Below are 17,190 nucleotides of genomic sequence, written 5' to 3'. Positions count from 1 at the left end.
GGGCTTTCTCAAAGGTTCTAAATTAGAAGTGTACCTCACAAGTCTAATCAAATCAACTCATGAGTTCAGCCCAAACTTGGTTCCATTTTATAAAAGCTTAAAAATAGATATGCATTGGCTCATTAACCTTAATACATAAATAATTGAGTCACTGACGAAGTCTGAATTTCGAACAGCTCATGAACGACAACTGATTTCCATCCTGTGGCAACTCCTGCTTTAAGATCCAGATCCCTATCCCCGATAAAGGTAAAAGTGATCGGAGCTTAATATTTTTCTCTTGATAGATGGATATATGACCGGAGACAAGTCCAAACACTCGGACTTGGACATCATCTTTCCGGCTTCACTTATCTATCTCAGAATCGGAAAGTCATTATTCTGCTTGGTTTTAAGTATATAGTTTATTTGACTATTATCTCCCCTAGAGTTGAAAATGTAATCTCACTCCCAAACCAAATAATACCACGACAATGCCAAGAGGGAACACATACAGCTACGAAAAAGAGAGAAAAGGGAAACAAGGAAAGACACATCACTTCGACAAACTGATTGGAGGCCTAGCTCACTTGACAGTCTGCACTGGTAGATTCATCTTAAATGGGTAAACCACTAAAGCAAAGATAATCCTTTCTTCCGGTATATTATAGACTATAAGCCATTATCAGCTAGATTTGTCTTTCTAAATGTAACATTCATTAGTTATCAGGTGAGGATAAGAAATGGCTGAGAGTTGCAGATCATTGTCCTTCTAAATTTCATCCCTAACCAACACCGGTACGGTGCTTAATCTGTACATCTTTACTTGTTTGATGACGGCATCCAATTGAGTAACAAACGATCTGAAATGAAAATCATCAGATATATTAATTGCAGAAAAAATTAAAACGGAATACAAGATCAACTGCAAAAATAGTAAGATGATGTTAATTGAAGAAAAAGATCCGCATAAGTTAAACAAAGCAGTAAAACTGCTTTAATAATAGCTATAGCAACCAGCCAAGCAAAATGATTTGTGATAACCAACACACCAATCTGTTACGTGTTCGTAGATTTATTGTCTGTCCAGGGTTCGTACTTAAAATTACATGACAAAATATTTCTTTGCACGCCAGTGTAGCGTAACTCCCCCCCAAAAAATGCGTCATCCACTTCTCTTCGAATTGGAAATTGCTGAAAAAATCGTTTTCTTTTTACAAATATAGGATAAGTGGTATTTCAAGAGTAGAACAAATGCTCATCATCTACCTGTAGCAAAAGTGGCATCAAGAAAGAAAGAAAGAAAATCGAAGGATAATTACCGAGAAAATCACAGCAAATGATCAATTTGATGGAATACCGAAGCGGCTTTGGAGAGCACCAATGGATTTCTCCAAGGACTTTGCAAGCTCAGGGATTGTGGTTTTGCACACTGAGAAAAAAATCAATAGATTGTAAAAAGGAATAAGATGGCATGTGATGCATTGGTGAAACCTACTAGTGTGACCCTTCCAAGTAACCTGCAAAACTTCCACTAATATTTACAAATGGTAGGAACTTCTCACTTGATGCTAGATCTACAAAGATAGTAGTGCTAGATTGCAAGTCTCATTACACACGGAAAAATAAACAAACAAAACTCACTCGTAATGTCATGCTTGTCAGTGGATTCAGGGTGCATACTCAAGTAATCAGATTCAATGTCAAACTAGAAGCTACTTTCAACAAACACCAAATATTGTCAATAGTAATCTCTCATTAAAAAGTTCTGGGCAGCCGTGTTTGTAAGTACGTAATATTTTTAGTGCAATTAAAACCGCTTTCAAAGAAAGTGAGTTTTTGCTTTGGGGAATTACCTGCAAATTTGGTAGCAAAACTAACCCAGCCACTTTGTGAAGAGATTTGGTACATCATATATACAGTTTATATAGTCTTCTTCAACTTCAGAACTACAGTTGGTCTATCACACAGGCAATAAACAAGAACGATGAGATACTTAAACATACCACGAGATGCGGTGGCTTGTGCTTCTGCCATGAACTCTGTGTATGTCTCCTGCAGACAGAAAGAGAGACCAAGAGAATCACTACATCACACACATAAAACTGGTGAAATCACCATGAGCAGGAGTATAGAACTGGTTACTTTGTGATTCAAAAAACAAAGGAGTAAAGCTTTCTTTACCTTCATTGCTTCGGTGGTTTCAGTAACCCGTTCAGTCATCTTCTTAAAATCCTTCTCCGATTCATCCATCATCTGCTGGCATGTTTGGCTCTGAATCTGGTGAATTAGAATATGCATGCGTATAGAAGCAGCCGGTTAGTTTATCAAGGCGGAAAAAGGATTTGATAGCGCCAAAACGCAAACGCCTTTAAATCAAACACAAGGTGAAATACTGTCTGTCTAATTCTAGAGATAGCTGTGTTTATAGCAGATCAAATCAGAACTTGATACATACGATCTCGGATTCTAATTTCATTTTCTTTTGATTTCTCAGCAACCAAAGAAATAGATCCTCAAAAAACATGCAAAAGAAAAAAACTGTTCATTAATCGGAAAAAATTAAACTCAACAACAAAGCGATGAATTCCTTTAACTGGAGCTAAATTGTAAACTATAACAATAAAAGGTGGCACAATTAAACCAAACGGAGATATAATTCTTTAAAAGAAAACTAAATTTGTGAGCGGTTGAATAAAAAGAGTCTAATGAAGAGGACCTTGAAGCGTTTGTGGAGACGAGAGTGAGAGGCTTCGAGATCTTTGATGATCTCAGAGTGAGAGCGATCGATGAGACGGCTCTTGATATCGTCGAAGCGAGAAGAGGCTAACTCCTTGAGATCGGAGATTGAAGCTAGGGTTTTATCAAGAGATGGCGGTGGTGATGATCTCAAAACACCAGCGGCGGCAGCAACAGATGCGATCGGCTTCTTTTTCTTGTTGCTGTTGAGAATGCTAGATTTTGGTGGCGATGGAGATGGTGGCGATGCCATAGGCAATGGCGATTTTCGACTTTTCATTTTTTTCTTCATCTTGGTTGGGGGAGAGAGAGGAAGGATGAGTGTTTCTTCTTTTTTTAAAAAAAAAAATCAGAATTTATGAGAGTGTAAAGGAATGAGAAAGTTGATTGTTTGGATTTTGAAAATTATAGTGGCGGGGTTTTTGAATTTTGGAATTCTGTGCGTTATAGGGGAAATACTCGAGTAGATTTTTGGCTTATGGGAATTACGTGCCACTTGTTTGTTTCGTGCCACATTTATCAAGGTTTTTTTTCTAAAAAAACAATTTTTGCTAAGCTCTTGGCTGCTCATGTCTCTTTTGCCGTGGCTGCTGTTCAGAAAACGTTGCTAAACAATTAATGTTTATTATCCAAAAAATAATTAGCCTGATCTGTCCCCCTCCAGTGCTTCTCCTCCTCCACTGTGGCTTCCATCATCTGTCCTCCTCCACTGCTTCTCCTCCTAAAACGAAGCTTCCATCGTCTTAAAATTTGTTCCCTTTTCAAAGTAGTTTCCAGGGTAAAGAGAGATTGAAGAAGAGTGTGTGCAAACCTTGTTGAGAGAGGATGGGTGGTTGTTGTTGATGGAGATGTGTATGGTGGGAAATGAAAAGCCCCATGAAAGGGAATTGGGTTTGATGATTTAGCGAGTTGAGCTAGTTGGGAGTGAGTCAGCGGAAAGAAGTGAGTGAGATGAAAGAGCTGCGCAAGAAGATATTATGCAGGCCATCTTCTTCGAGGGACTAACTGGTGGCTCACTCGTTTGGAGTAAAAAACATGCAATAAAGAAACCTATGTTGTAATACTTGGTTTTAATGTTAAGAGTTTTTTTGAAAAATGCTTGCAGTTTTTGCTGGTGTGTTTTTTTAGCATTTAATAACAGAGAGCTTTGATTATGTTGGTGGTAACATTGGGAATAGTTTGATGGGATAATAATATTTATTTTTTAATATAAAAAAATAATTTTTTTAGTGCTTTTTATTTGGATTAAATATTTTGTTTTCTTTTAAAACAAAGAATAAATTCATTTATGTTCTTTTTAGTCATTTTATATATAACATCAACCATAACCATAATTTTAACCAAATATATCATGTCATGATTTTTATCAAAAAAAAAAAATCAAACCATAATTTTAACCAAACACACATTATATATGCACCAATTATAGAAAAAGTGATTTTTTCAAAATCATTTTTTGTCAACCACAACCACAATAATTACCATAAAAACAAACAATCTAAGCAGACTTGCTTTTCCTACTCCTGCATTTGGAACGCACATTTGTGTGGGACTCATGTATCAAAAAGTGTGGTCCGCTGTTAACTAAACACATTGTTGATTGTTTACGCACCTAAACGTGGATGCTACCATGTAACCAAACAGAGTCAGGACACAACTTGTAAAATTAGCGTTTTAAAACCCTAAAGTTATGGCTATAAACTATATAGAAATAGATAAAGAAAGTTATAATAATTTTTAGAAAAATTGAATATCAATAATCTAATAAAAAACAATACACCAATTATTTATATGAAAATTAAAATCAAACTAATCAAAAAAAATTATCTAGTGTTTGGAAAATTCCAGCGTAAGGCTTGGTCTATGCTTTCTTGTTATGTTAGCTGGAGTATATGACTTATGAGGAATAAGGTAATCTTTAATGATGAAACTGCGACGTTCAAAGACAGTTTATTCTTAATTCTTTATCGCCTCTCAAATTGGCTCAAATCTACAGTTAAGTTTTTTATAACTACTGACACTACTTTAATTATGAGGCCTGAAGGTATTATAGATTTGTCTAACACCAAATCAAGGCGTTAAGTGTGGCGTATCAGCTCCTTCAATCTTGATGTTCTTTTTTAGTTATGTATCTGTTAGCATTCTTTTTCTTTCTTTTTGTGTTTGCTTTTTGTTTTTTGTGATTCTCTTATCTTTATTTTATGTTTCTCTTCCGTATATCTTGTTTTTTGCTACTTTTTGGTTAGCCCTTTCAATATATCGACCTTTTTCAAAAAAAAAAAAAAATTCAAAATTAAGCAAGAAAAATAATTCAAATAAAAACTATCAGGGAAAATAATTATAATAGCAAGAGCAATACTTTCTTGGGCTAATTTGAGGGTTTTTCATACCTCGATTGGCTATAACCAGACAGCCCACTTACATAAGTGAATCAGTATATTCATTTGATAAAATTTAAGCCTAATCCAGCTATTAAATCTAAATTTATAGTTATTTTTGTTGGATTGTGCATTTGAAGAATACAAGATTCTTCACAAACTTTGCCTTATCTAGTCCATAAATATATTTGCACATCAATTACCTTTACTTGTGAAAGATCCAGCCTTAAGTCAACACCAAATTCTATATATAAAGGCTTAACACATAATAAAAAATAAAATATTGAAAACATTGAAGGTTATGGAAATACTCGTATAATTTGGGAGATCAATAATATAAGTATTATTGTTAGTTTTTTTATTATAGTATAAGGATTATATATCTTCTACTATATTTTACTATACAACACTATTCAGAATTTTATTTTTGTGTGTGTGTAGAAACACTGTCACCCTATCTTTGTCCTTAAATATTTTAGCATATATAGCATCTATCGACTACATTCTTATATTTAGCGTTAGTTTTCAGCAACTTTTATCATAGGTCTCCGAACATGCTCATCCATGATCATCTTCCGAGTAACGATGCTATATCCAACACCCTTTTAAATCGGTGCAAGATCTAGCCCATATCTGATTCATAGCAAATACAATATCTTTGTGTGCTTCACTTTTCAGTATTGCATGTCTCTTGTAGAAATTAGATTAGACCTGCCTTTGAGGCTTACCTTCGATGTTAAATTATTGTCATGGTAATTCTACAACAACCATTAGATCCATAGGTCCGCAAAACCACTCTTAATTTCCAATTATTCAAGGCATATCCATTCTATATATTTCGCCAGATGTTTGGGATCGAAGTGAAGTTCGCTTATAAATTAAGACTTATTGTTTGTAAATTCAAGGCACTTCGTGGTATGTTCGTTCAATCATTTTATTTTGTAAGTTATTATTTTTTTAAATTGAATATGATAATTTTTTTAAAAAAAATTAGGAGACCTATAATAGCCGGTTGAGGGAGAGATATGAGGACAATCCTTTGAACCATCCAGATTTCAATCCGGATTTGTGGATGGAGGTAAGATTGTCTGGTGGACTCGAAAAATCGGGTCTATGGGCTCTCCATCACTACGGCCGAAAACTTGCGGACGACCCGTAGTGTCTCAACCGTTGGGAGCTCTCCATCAGTATCAAGCACCTAGTCTGAGGAGTTCATTGCCTGGAAACAACAATATGAACGACTCTCGACGGATTATGATCAGTTTTATCAAATGATCATGGACATTAGATCAAGGATGGGTGATGATACATGTGCAACCCTTTTTTGGTCGTACAGTCCCGGGAACAAACACCCTCCTCCTCTTCCAGCTCCGTCGTTATTCTAGTTTAATTTTGTTTTTGAAACACATTAAATTTGTAATGAATATTTGGATGAATATTATTTAACATTATTTTTATATTTTTAATGTTTAATACAATTTTATTTGGTTAATTAATTTTTTTACTATTAATCAATATAATATTTGAAAAAAAAATATTTATTCTAAATGATTTTTTTACGACAGCCTTCCAAACGGAATAGGTTTGTCGGTATTACACAGAGAGTTGAAAAAAATTATGGCCCATGCCACAATCAATGACAACAAGTCCGTCGGTGATTTATCATTGACATTGCCAACAGACTATAGCCATCGGTATTTTACAGAGAATTCTGAAAATATTTACGGCACATGCCACCATCACCGATGGACTAGCCGTCGGTGATTTACCATTGGAAATACAGATGAAATACATCCGTCGGTAAAGTTCTAGTAGGAATTTGTTTTTGGCGTGCTTTCCCCGTTTGTAAGACCATCAGTGCTTGACTACCGACGTGTTCTTCCTTGCAGTACTCAATGACCTTGGAAAGGATCATGCCAGTAATATTTGGTAATGGGATTACGCTGCCCAGTCTTCAAACTTCAATCAGATGCTTCATTGTTTCAGATTCTAGGGCTACTCCCTCCTCTACCTCAAAGGTTTCCCGATCTGAAGTCCCGAGGGCGATTTTCTTTGATGAAGACATGGTGTGCGTTTCTGTTCTTTGTTTAGTGAGAGTTTTGATCAAAATAATATTGGTAGAGATTGAAAAAACCCTAACCCAGAATATGCAGAAGCGAGATTTACATATATGACTTTCGAACACGTACGGACTTCGACCAGCTTAATGTTCGTTTAGGAATTGGATTCGGATTCGGATTTCACATACGGTTCCCATGCAGGGGTGGAACCAAAACATAAAATTAAGGGGGGCTAAAATGTTGTGATTTGTGCGATGTTTTATAAAAATACTGAGAATGAACTTAAAACATGAAAAAAAATTTCTTTACAGGGGTCGGGATCCCTGCCAACCTCCCGTTGTCTTCGCCCCTGTTCCCATGCATAAACGTCCATCTTGGTTCTGTTCCCATGCATAAACGTCCATCTTGGTTTTGTGTTGGGTTACGCCGTTTTGAGCATTCCTAATTATTGGGCACCAGATTAATCATTAATTATACGGATGATTATCTAAAACACTCCATGTAATTTCTTTTTTTAGAAAAATTGATATACCACTTTTTTCATACATATACCTTTAACAAAAAGGATGGATTTTATCGATTAACCAACTTAATATATATTTGGTGGCTTGCATAGGTTTTCTACTTGGACGTGTTCATCATGCATGATTTATTCTTAAGGAATTGTTTATTTGTCTGGTTGGATTGTGTTTTTTAAATTATTTTTAGTTTTAAATTAATTATTTTTAGATTTTTTATGTCAAAATAAAAAATAATATTATTTAATTAATACATTTTCAAATGAAAAATGTTTTGACAAACAACCTCAACTACAATCTACTTCAAATTCAATTTTAATTTGTTTTTAGCTATATATTATAGATAAGGCTGGATTTTTTAGAGATATTTTGAGTTTAATATATATTATTCTGAATCAAGAAGTTCTTATTAGGACACGGAAATTTTTTTTTCTAAATGTAATTTACATTTATGACCTATTATGTTGGTCATAAATTTGTGACTGTATAATTCGGGTGAAATATCCATTAAAAATCAAAGAAATTAACTCAGCTAAATTATTCAATCCTCAATTAATAAATGTACGAAAAAACTCTTTTACATTGTCTCTTCTTATATTCTAATCTTGTACGATGAAAAAAAAAAAACTCAGGTATCATCCAATTCCAACCCAAATATTCAAAGAGCTTTCTTTAAAATAACAATAAAATTTTTTAAAAAAAAAACACAAGCTCTCTTTAAAAAAAATAATAATAACAATGCTTGAAAAGGAAAGAAAACTAATTGTTGTTGTGTAGAAGTTATGTAAAACAAAATCAGAGAAAACCACTATTCTCATAGTAACCTGATAGAGTATGATGAGGGCATTTTACCCTGTATAACTACCCGAAACCCATAGGTACCCCATCTCAATCTCTTGATCTTCATAAGAACTACAGTTGTTTCCATACATCTTGCGAAAACGCAAACCTCCGATCTCTGGCCTCACCTTGCTCCATGCACCTTCACTCGCCAAATCGACCAATCTCTCGATACCAAGATAGTTTGCAGCAAGGACGAGCTGAAAGAGCGTGTCTTTATCGAGCTTGACAAAATCGGCATCCCATGTCATGAGTTCCTTAGCGGTGCTTCTGTCATCTTCGATGTGCTTCTCGCAGTATTGCAAGACCTTGGCTAGGATATTGGCGGAGACAATAGGCAACGTGATGACCTCTTGGTTGCTCGAGGAGGATTCCTCGATCATGCGCTTGATGGTTTTGGATTCGAGGGCTACTGCCTCCTCTACCTCGAAGGTTTCTCCGTCGGAACTTCCTAGTGTAATCTTCTTAGATGAAGGCATGCTTTTTTCATCTGAACTCTTGCTTACACTGGTTTTTTGAGATGAAGGAACGATTTTATTGTTGTCCCCAGGGTATTGGCACAACATGGTCAATATTCTTCTTAGCTTGCGATAGATTAATGCGTGGAAGGATTTTTCAGAAAGTGATAGAGCAAGCCAAAAATTATGGAAAAATAAGGTAAGAGAACTAATTAATTGATGACTTTACGAGAAGTTTACAGGGGTTTTTGTACAACTCCAACCAGACGTTGGATTCAGTGAGTTGTACGATTTGTCAGCCAATGCCATCAAGACTCCTAGACGAAATAGTCTCCTTGGCTTAGGTGAAAATAAACTTGTGCCCAGTTAGTCTCCCTCCGTCATTTTACATTCGGTGGAGTGCTGTTGGATTTTTTATTTATTTATTTTATGGGACGGGTTGGGCTTCTTTCTTTTTTTTCTTTTGATTTTCACATTTTAATTTAATATACTAAACATTACTCACCCACACACGTGTATATGCATGCATGTGTGTCTATATAATTCAAAAGGAATAGTACAAACTAGCTTTGGTGTCCGGTTTTGCCGCCAAGGTGGACTAATTTTCTGCGCATTAAAGAAAAAAAATACGTACCTTGAGTTATAGGCCTAATAAGGTTTAAATAAAGTTATTTTATTTTAATTAGATAAAAAAATAAAAAAATAATAAATATATTAATTTTACAAAGAAAAGCGATCAGGACAACATGAAAAAAAATATTTTTTTAATATAGGACAAACAATGTATCTTAGTTTACTGCATATTAAATATGAAAGAACAAAAAATAGTAAAAAAAACATAAAAAAATAATCCTAATCAACCCGAGGTAACGTAACAAATATGTAACCTCGGTATTAGAGTCGAGCTAATCTGGAATATGTCTTCAAATCCACGGTTCAGATCATGAGATTGAAATAACCCGATAAAAAAATAAAGAGAATTATAAAGTATTTTTTAAGAAAAAAAACTTGTGTTAACTTTTCGAACTTACGATCTAAGTCATTAGACTCGAAAAATTCTATCTGAAAAATCATGAAGTTCAATTCTTAATAAATCATAGTAACCTTAATAACAACCCTAAAACACTATCTAAAGGCCTAAAAAATCAAAATGAAAATGAAAAAACTTTTACCATGCACCTTTATTGAACCTTCCTTGTCAAAACAAACCCATAAATACCAAGATTGATTTTTTTGTAGTTGTAATATGACTGATCAAAATATTTCTTTCTCTTTTCAATGACATTCCCTTCTTTCTTTCAATTTCCATAAACTACAATGTGAAATAAAAAAAAAAAGTTTTATGACGAAGTTGTAAATTCTGCAAACTACATGGATTAAAGTGCAAAACAATGTGAAGATGAACAACTAAAGACTAGTGTTTGTGAGTTTATGTACAATGATTAGTAAACAATGTTTTGTCATTTAGTTTTAGTTTTAATTTGTTTTTATAATCTTATAACCGGAGTAACAAATATGGTCGATTGACTCAAGTGGTTTTTTATATATTTTTTAATTATTATTTTTTTAATTTTATCATTCAATATTAGGTTGATTGAAAATTTAACATAATATTTTTTTATTTATACGCGGTTATTCCAATCTCATAACTTGGGTTTGACAGATTAACCTGGGTTAACTCAATTTATTTTTTCTAATTAAATTTTATTTTTAATTTCATCCTTTAATATTAGGTTAATTGAAAATTAAGCTTAATAAAAAAAATTAATTGCTTTCTACAAGGTCTCATAAACTGGGTCGGGGATATAGCAAGTTAAACTTAGTTAATCAAATAAATTTGAGTTGATTCGAGCAAATATAAATCTATCCAATATATCGTTGCCTTAATATTTAATAAAAGATATTGTTTTAATTTTTTTTTGGTCAAATTATATGTTTACCCATCATTCAAGTTATTTTTGAACCTGCAAAATCAACTAAATCACGTCGAGTTAACTTCCTTATAGTTTTTTTTTTTTTTTTGCTAGAAAACACCTTAATAACACCTAGGTGTTTTTTTTAACATTCACCAAAATTTTAATCCAACCTGCGTTGGCAATTATCAAGCTTCCATCATAAGAGGACAATATATAGTTCATTAATCAACTCTTCTTCTTTTTTTTTCAAGAAAAAAATTTGGACAAATAATCAAAAGCTATGGCCAAACAAAACAAAAGGATGTGGCTCAAGAAACAGCAACCAATCCATTTTAAAACCCAGTATCAGTAGCCCAACATAAGGAAAGAAAACGAACTTGAGTCTTGAAACGAGCCCACGGCATCTCTGATTCTTAACACCGTCCACAAGAACTCGCAAATCCACCCCCTTACTCGCTCACGGTCACGGAATCAAGAGAAGAGGATGAGGAAGACAATACTTGCAGCAAGCAGTGTTTGTCTATGGTGACGACAATCATTTCTTTCTTTTTCTTCCTTTTCTTTTATCATTATTCTATTTATGTTTCAACCATAAAATGATTCATTGTTTGTCCTTGTGTTTTTCTCAGGTAAAAAATGATAATAAAAGGGCTGTGCAGGAGATATGAAAGATGGAACCCAGTGCATCCAACATCTGGAGCATTTTGGGGTATGGGGATAGGCATTGGCTGTGGTGTTGGATGGGGTCCTGGGTTTGGTCCAGAAGCAATTGGGTATGTTGGTGCTGGTTGTGGTGTTGGATTTAGTGTGGGCATCACTTTTGTTGGTTTTGGTATCGGGCTTCCTGCTAATTACCTCTTTCAAGTCCCTTATAATGGTACCATATGAAATTTTCCTTCCCTTTTGCTTAGTAATTGAAATTGTTTTATTCTTACCCAAAAGATAGTTATAAATGATTCTTTCGAAAAAGAATGGAATTGATCCAGTTGAAGTTGATGTAATGCTTGATTTATTTATTTTTTTAAGCTATTGTGGCAACAAGAAGTGGCGCATTGGCGATTGCCAAATCAAATGGTCTTCTTTCTGCCAGAGATGTTGCGGGGGAAGGGTGGAATAATGTTGCATCTCGCGCTTCTCTATTGCAAAGAGAAACCAGTGGAAGGTTGTCTAGCTTTAATAAGAAGCTTTTATTGGATAATGGGGTTGACTTGGTTGACATGAAGAGCAAACTGTCTGTCAATGCTGGATCGTTGTCGAAAGTCTTGGAAACATTTTCCAGTCGATTCTTTCCTCCTGGAAAAGGTGTGGGAGCATTTTTAAGTTATTGTAATGATTTTAGTGTTTGGATATTTTTATTTCTTTATTTTTGCTGCTTGCTATATTGTTTGACCTTTTTCTACTTCCAACTTGTTCTTTTCCTCGTAGCTTGCAAACTTTCATTTTCATCATTCTGGTATTTAATTGGCTATATGTAATGGTGCTATTTTCTTTCTCTCTCTTTTTTTTTTATTAACGTTGATGTCTAGCATAATCTCAAAGGCCTTGAAGTGGTGCTATTTTCTTTTAATATCAAGGCTTGCTGCTTAATGGGGATTATTGATTGGTGTTAGGCTTGGCATCAAGTATTGACAATTTTTTAACTGAAATTGATGTGCTGAAGTTGATGTTACTTCAAAGTGCATGTGTGTATATGCTGGCATGGGAATGGCTTTGGATATTTAGGACTTGTTGCTTATGGTGATAGGAATCCTTTTTGTAATTTTTCATCAGGAGGAAAAGGTTGGTAGTAAATAACCAAGAAGCAGTGAATGTAAAATCTTATAGTTGTCGTATTGATTGCTGACATCTAGCAGCAATGTGACATCGAGGAGATATTAAGAGCATTTTTAAGTTCCATCACGTTTTTAGCCTACTATATGCTGCCACAAGTATTGCGTTGTATTTTTTGGAAAATGTATCAGGGCAATAGTGATAGATTAAAAGGTTTTTAGAGTAGTTGAAATCATATCCAATTCCAAAGCTTTAAGGTTTCCAAGAATTAACGCGGGGATGTCTCTTAGACTCGTGGTTGTCTTTTTTTAACTCCAGTTTTATGAGGTTTGGGGAATCGCTGGTTAGAAGTGGGTTTACCCACAAATCCTGGAGAGATGGTGATTTGGGGAGGGGGGGGTCTCTTAGACTCCGGGTTTTCTGTTTTGCATTCTACGTCTCTACGGACTTTGTGGAATCATTCATGAGGGTTTACTCACAAGTTCTGGAGGATTGATTTCTCACTAGCCTAATTCATTTAGGAAAGCGAGATTGTAAGAGTTTTTACGCCTGCTACTTTCAGCTAATTGCTGTTGGAGATAATATCAGACTTTAAACATCTATGCTCTGATATATTTCAGGATTGAGCCATTTCTCTACTGTAGTATTGAGTTCCGTGATGTCAGCATCGTCCATTATGTGTTATATTGCGCCCATCTGGTTCAGACCACAAGTCCTCCCCCTCTCCCCTTCTGTTGTAGGAGTGATTCTATTATAATAACGATCTCTTGTTTCCTGCAGGTACGGAAGATTGACATGGCAGAGCGCTTGACCATTATAAGCATAATGGCTTGAAAAAGTTGTAAGCGCTGTTACCATTATAAGCATAGTGGCATTACCATCAATTGAAAAGAAAACAGTAATTTTTCCCTCCTTTCTGTTTGCTCGTCTTGGTTGTGCTTTGGCAACATAAATGAGAGGTCCTATCATGCCCCCCTTCCTCTTTTATTAACTGTCTCACATACTAAATTTGAACCCTTTTTTTGTCATATTCTTTTTGAAAAGCTCAAAGGGGTGCCTAACCTTGTCCTGTGCCTCAATATCCTCTTGAAAGAAAAGGAGATACTGAGAAAGAAAAGCTAGCTCTCTTCAGTTTTTTTCTATGGATTTTGCAGGTTGTATCAGCCAGACAAACGAGAACACACAAGCTAAGTTTACTGCTAGAGCCGTGTGCTAGATTACTACTTCAGCTGTCTTCTATAACAACATTAAACAAACAGGAAAAAAAAGACCTGCATACCATCTTGTTTTTGTTGCTTGTTAGAGACCTGATTTGTGTGATAACCAACGCAGAATATTCTTACATTTCCAGTAAAGCAAAGCTTCATTTTCTGTTTTGTGGGGTGGGTTTACTGTTCTCGTAGTGCTTTGATTGATTCTACTCTCTCCTTTGTCTCCAGGATGTGTTATAACTAGTGGCTATCAAACCTTGCCCAGCCTGAATTGGTCTGAAAAACATTGCAACTTGACTTAGACTAAGTTGGGTTTATAATCAAACTAGACAGCCCATTGATTGGTGAAAATCTATGAGTTGATTTCACGACCTAGATATTTGATTGGATGACAACTCAAAGTAAAATCTATATTCCAGTAGCAAGGAACACATTGCCAATGATTGGCATTATCAAATTGACTACCACACTCATTATAGGATGTGAATTATTGAAATTGTCTCTTGATAACATATACATCGTACAACTACATAAGTACTTAGAAAGAAAAGGAGAATTTTGCTACGTTTTTGGGTGGAATTATTCATACATTCAAAATTGTATTTTTGTTTTTGTTTTTGTTTTGTTTCATGTAAAGGTGAGATCTATGAATAATTTTGTAATGAATTTGATATTTATATAAGATGGGAGAATATGACTCCATATGTTGATAATTTCTCATAATTATAAGAGATTTGGATCTTCCCATACTCTAAAAAAATATGGTAAAGCATGTTTGTGAAATCTAGATCATTAATTTGAAACTAACTGTTATAATTGAGAAAATTGAAGAAAAAAAAGAGTACTATAAATGACAAGAAATCTTATTTGATCAAATTTTGATTATACAACCCTTTCAATAAAAAATAAAATAAAAAATAAAAAACATAGAAAACTCAACAAGCATAGCACCGCACCACTCTCGTAATTAACGTACGCGACATTTGTTTTCAAAAGAAAGCTAGGACTTTCCTTGCAGCTCTCCACTATAGATTGCACATTTGCACTCTTTCATTATAGTGCAATCTTTAGTAACAAAAATGTACAATTTCATCTCTAAAATTTTTAATTTTGACATCTATAATACCTGTAGTTTTAGATATTTATATTTTGGTTTTAAAATCTTATTTTTATCGTGTTTTAATAACTATATTTTGAAAGAAAAGATAAAAAGTCATCGAAAGAAAAAAAAAAGAGAGACAAAGATTTCAATCGGCAGGATTACCATAGAAAAATCATTCAATGCTCCACTTAATTTCATGAAACACCCTTTGTTCTTCTTAGTTTTCTGTCTTGTATTGATTCCAGCTGCAACTGCCCATAATCTTCAATCCAATGAATGAAAAAGAACACCTCTCTCTACTATTATCCAGCAAAAGAGCTGATTCTGCTAAATATGTACTCATAAACAAGGCAGAATCCACCATAATCCCACTTCAACTACCAGATATTGAAAAATCTGTCAAAATCTCACTGCTTGGCAGAGTGCATATGCTTCTTTCAAATATCACAATTTTTAGCGTCAATATTTCTTCTTCACGTGTTGAAACAGGAAAACCAGGTTTAGTCCTTGTTGCTTCAGGTGCTACTGCCAGCTTGAGCATGAAATGGGCTTACTCTTATAGCACCTGGTTGATTGTCATTTGAGATTGTGGAATTGCTTCAGTTCATGTATATATATATGTGTGTGTGTGTGTGTGTGTGTGTGTGTGACTCAAGAGTTTATTTATTTACGTCTATTTTTCCCATTACATTTTTCTTTTTCAAGTAAACACAAGTTCTTGGATTTGGTGAGTATGAGAAAAGTTTTAGGGTTCTTGAGAAAAAAAGAACACAAGGATTTTCTTGGAATAGTATGATTTATTTGGAATTATTTTAGCAAATCAGAGTCACTCCTCTGTTTTGTTTTTTGTCTATCATTAAAAGGGTTCCAAACAAATTATTAAGGAAAAATCAAATCAAATCCTAATCAAGCATGAAATCCGTTTATTAATTGTAAAATATATGTGGCATTTAATTAATAATAATTAAAAAAAATCCGAGTCCTTTACTGAGGATGAATTTCGTTACGAAATCGGATAGGAATTTCACAAGAATAGTAATATTCACTAATTCCTTCTATAAAGAAAAACGAAAAAAAAAACTATTAAATTCTCTTTTTTTGCGCAGAAATCTAGGAATTCAATCATGGCCATTCTCTCCGATTACGAAGAGCCTGAACAAAACCAGCAAGCCCCAGTATCTCCTTCTTCCTCGTTGTCCTTCAACGTAGTACTTGATCCCTCAAACCCTCTAGGGTTATTGGAGTCTGCCCTCAACTTTTTGTCTCAAAAGTCTGATGTCCTCAAGACCGATGTCTCTGCCCTAGTTAGGGAGTTCAAGAGAAGAATCAAGGCTGAAGAGGATTCAATCAAAGCCGAAGAGAAAAGACGTACCGAGGAGAAGAAGAGAGAGGAGGAGAAGAAAAGGCTACGGGTTCCAAACAAAGACAATGGTCTTGACATGGACAATTACTCATGGGCACAGACACTTCAAGAGGTTACTATTACTGTGCCTGTCCCTCCTGGAACAAACTCTAGGGACGTTGTGTGTGAGATGAAGAAAAAATCTGCGAAAGTTGGACTCAAAGGTCAGCCTTCAATTCTCGAAGGAGAACTATTTGAGACAATCAAGGTTGATGATTCTCTCTGGAATTTGGAGGACCAAAAGACTGTTTCTGTGCATTTGACGAAGTGCGATAGGATGAATTGGTGGAAGTCCTTGTTCAAGGGTGGTTCTGAGATTGATATTCAAAAAGCTGAACCAGAGCCTAGCAAGCTGTCTGATTTGGATCCAGAAACAAGGTCCACTGTGGAAAAGATGATGTTTGATCAACGACAGAAGCAGTTAGGTCTCCCTACAAGCAAAGAGATCGAGAATGAAGGCCTTGTGAAGCAATTCATGGCTCAGCATCCAAACCATGGCAACAAGAATCCAAACACGAGCTTTTCCAACGTGAGGATGACGTAGACGGTCATCTTTGGGCTATACTGTAGAGTAATGCTTAGGGTTTAGATTGATGCTTGTGGGATTTAGTTATCTACGATCTTTAACTAGTTTCAAGTTTTATTTTCTTTTCTGAATGATTATTAGTTCTACACTGCAAGGGCGAGTCTAATTTACTTGATTAATCATTACGTGATGAATTATAATGCGGGTATCAAATTGAACAAACCTATCAATTTTATAAGTAGACCTTTACAAAGATATAATAGGATCGAGCATAAAAAGTTGTGTGGAGAT

At 34.7% G+C, this 17,190-nt stretch overlaps 4 protein-coding genes across 5 annotated transcripts; 2 read left to right on the top strand and 2 right to left on the bottom strand.

Annotated features, from left to right (window-relative positions):
• Positions 1 to 425: 425 nt before the first annotated feature.
• Positions 426 to 3,733, bottom strand: LOC133702389 (uncharacterized). 2 transcript variants are annotated; one of them, XM_062126728.1, is made up of 5 exons: positions 2,699 to 3,733; positions 2,164 to 2,259; positions 1,986 to 2,034; positions 1,302 to 1,411; positions 426 to 842 (listed from the first exon to the last, which is right to left on the bottom strand). In XM_062126728.1, the coding sequence occupies exons 1-4, from the start codon at positions 3,008 to 3,010 to the stop codon at positions 1,323 to 1,325; spliced, it is 546 nt and encodes a 181-aa protein (XP_061982712.1). In that variant the 5' UTR covers positions 3,011 to 3,733; the 3' UTR covers positions 426 to 842; positions 1,302 to 1,322. The 2 variants fall into 2 exon arrangements, with proteins under 2 accessions (XP_061982712.1, XP_061982721.1); XM_062126737.1 differs by lacking the exon at positions 426 to 842 and adding an exon at positions 906 to 1,173.
• A 4,789-nt stretch (positions 3,734 to 8,522) lies between these two features.
• Positions 8,523 to 8,993, bottom strand: LOC133681830 (SKP1-like protein 1A). Its single transcript, XM_062104991.1, has one exon. It carries the CDS (start codon positions 8,991 to 8,993, stop codon positions 8,523 to 8,525), a length of 471 nt encoding a protein of 156 aa, XP_061960975.1.
• A 2,245-nt stretch (positions 8,994 to 11,238) lies between these two features.
• LOC133690686 (cadmium-induced protein AS8) lies at positions 11,239 to 14,034 on the top strand. The gene is made up of 4 exons (XM_062110935.1): positions 11,239 to 11,413; positions 11,518 to 11,765; positions 11,915 to 12,190; positions 13,439 to 14,034. The coding sequence occupies exons 2-4, from the start codon at positions 11,525 to 11,527 to the stop codon at positions 13,450 to 13,452; spliced, it is 531 nt and encodes a 176-aa protein (XP_061966919.1). The 5' UTR covers positions 11,239 to 11,413; positions 11,518 to 11,524; the 3' UTR covers positions 13,453 to 14,034.
• A 1,632-nt stretch (positions 14,035 to 15,666) lies between these two features.
• LOC133692487 (protein BOBBER 1-like) lies at positions 15,667 to 17,059 on the top strand. Its single transcript, XM_062113480.1, has one exon. It carries the CDS (start codon positions 16,096 to 16,098, stop codon positions 16,915 to 16,917), a length of 822 nt encoding a protein of 273 aa, XP_061969464.1. The 5' UTR covers positions 15,667 to 16,095; the 3' UTR covers positions 16,918 to 17,059.
• The last annotated feature ends 131 nt before the right edge of the window (positions 17,060 to 17,190 follow it).

This window comes from Populus nigra, chromosome 1, assembly GCF_951802175.1.
Source record: "Populus nigra chromosome 1, ddPopNigr1.1, whole genome shotgun sequence".
Classification (NCBI taxonomy): domain Eukaryota; kingdom Viridiplantae; phylum Streptophyta; class Magnoliopsida; order Malpighiales; family Salicaceae; genus Populus; species Populus nigra.
The sequence above is the reverse complement of the archived record's forward strand: the minus strand, read 5'-3'. Positions and strand labels throughout refer to the sequence as shown.

Bases quoted from the DNA above. Each gene is read 5' to 3' on its own strand.
- LOC133702389 (XM_062126728.1), bottom strand. From the start codon at position 3,010: ATGAAGAAAAAAATGAAAAGTCGAAAATCGCCATTGCCTATGGCATCG. The intron at 2,260-2,698 runs GTCCTCTTCATT...CTAATTCACCAG, and splicing joins GTCTCCACAAACGCTTCAAG to ATTCAGAGCCAAACATGCCA. The intron at 2,035-2,163 runs GTAAAGAAAGCT...TTCTGTCTGCAG, and splicing joins AAACCACCGAAGCAATGAAG to GAGACATACACAGAGTTCAT.
- LOC133681830 (XM_062104991.1), bottom strand. From the start codon at position 8,993: ATGCCTTCATCTAAGAAGATTACACTAGGAAGTTCCGACGGAGAAACC.
- LOC133690686 (XM_062110935.1), top strand. From the start codon at position 11,525: ATGATAATAAAAGGGCTGTGCAGGAGATATGAAAGATGGAACCCAGTG. The intron at 11,766-11,914 runs GTACCATATGAA...TATTTTTTTAAG, and splicing joins CTTTCAAGTCCCTTATAATG to CTATTGTGGCAACAAGAAGT.
- LOC133692487 (XM_062113480.1), top strand. From the start codon at position 16,096: ATGGCCATTCTCTCCGATTACGAAGAGCCTGAACAAAACCAGCAAGCC.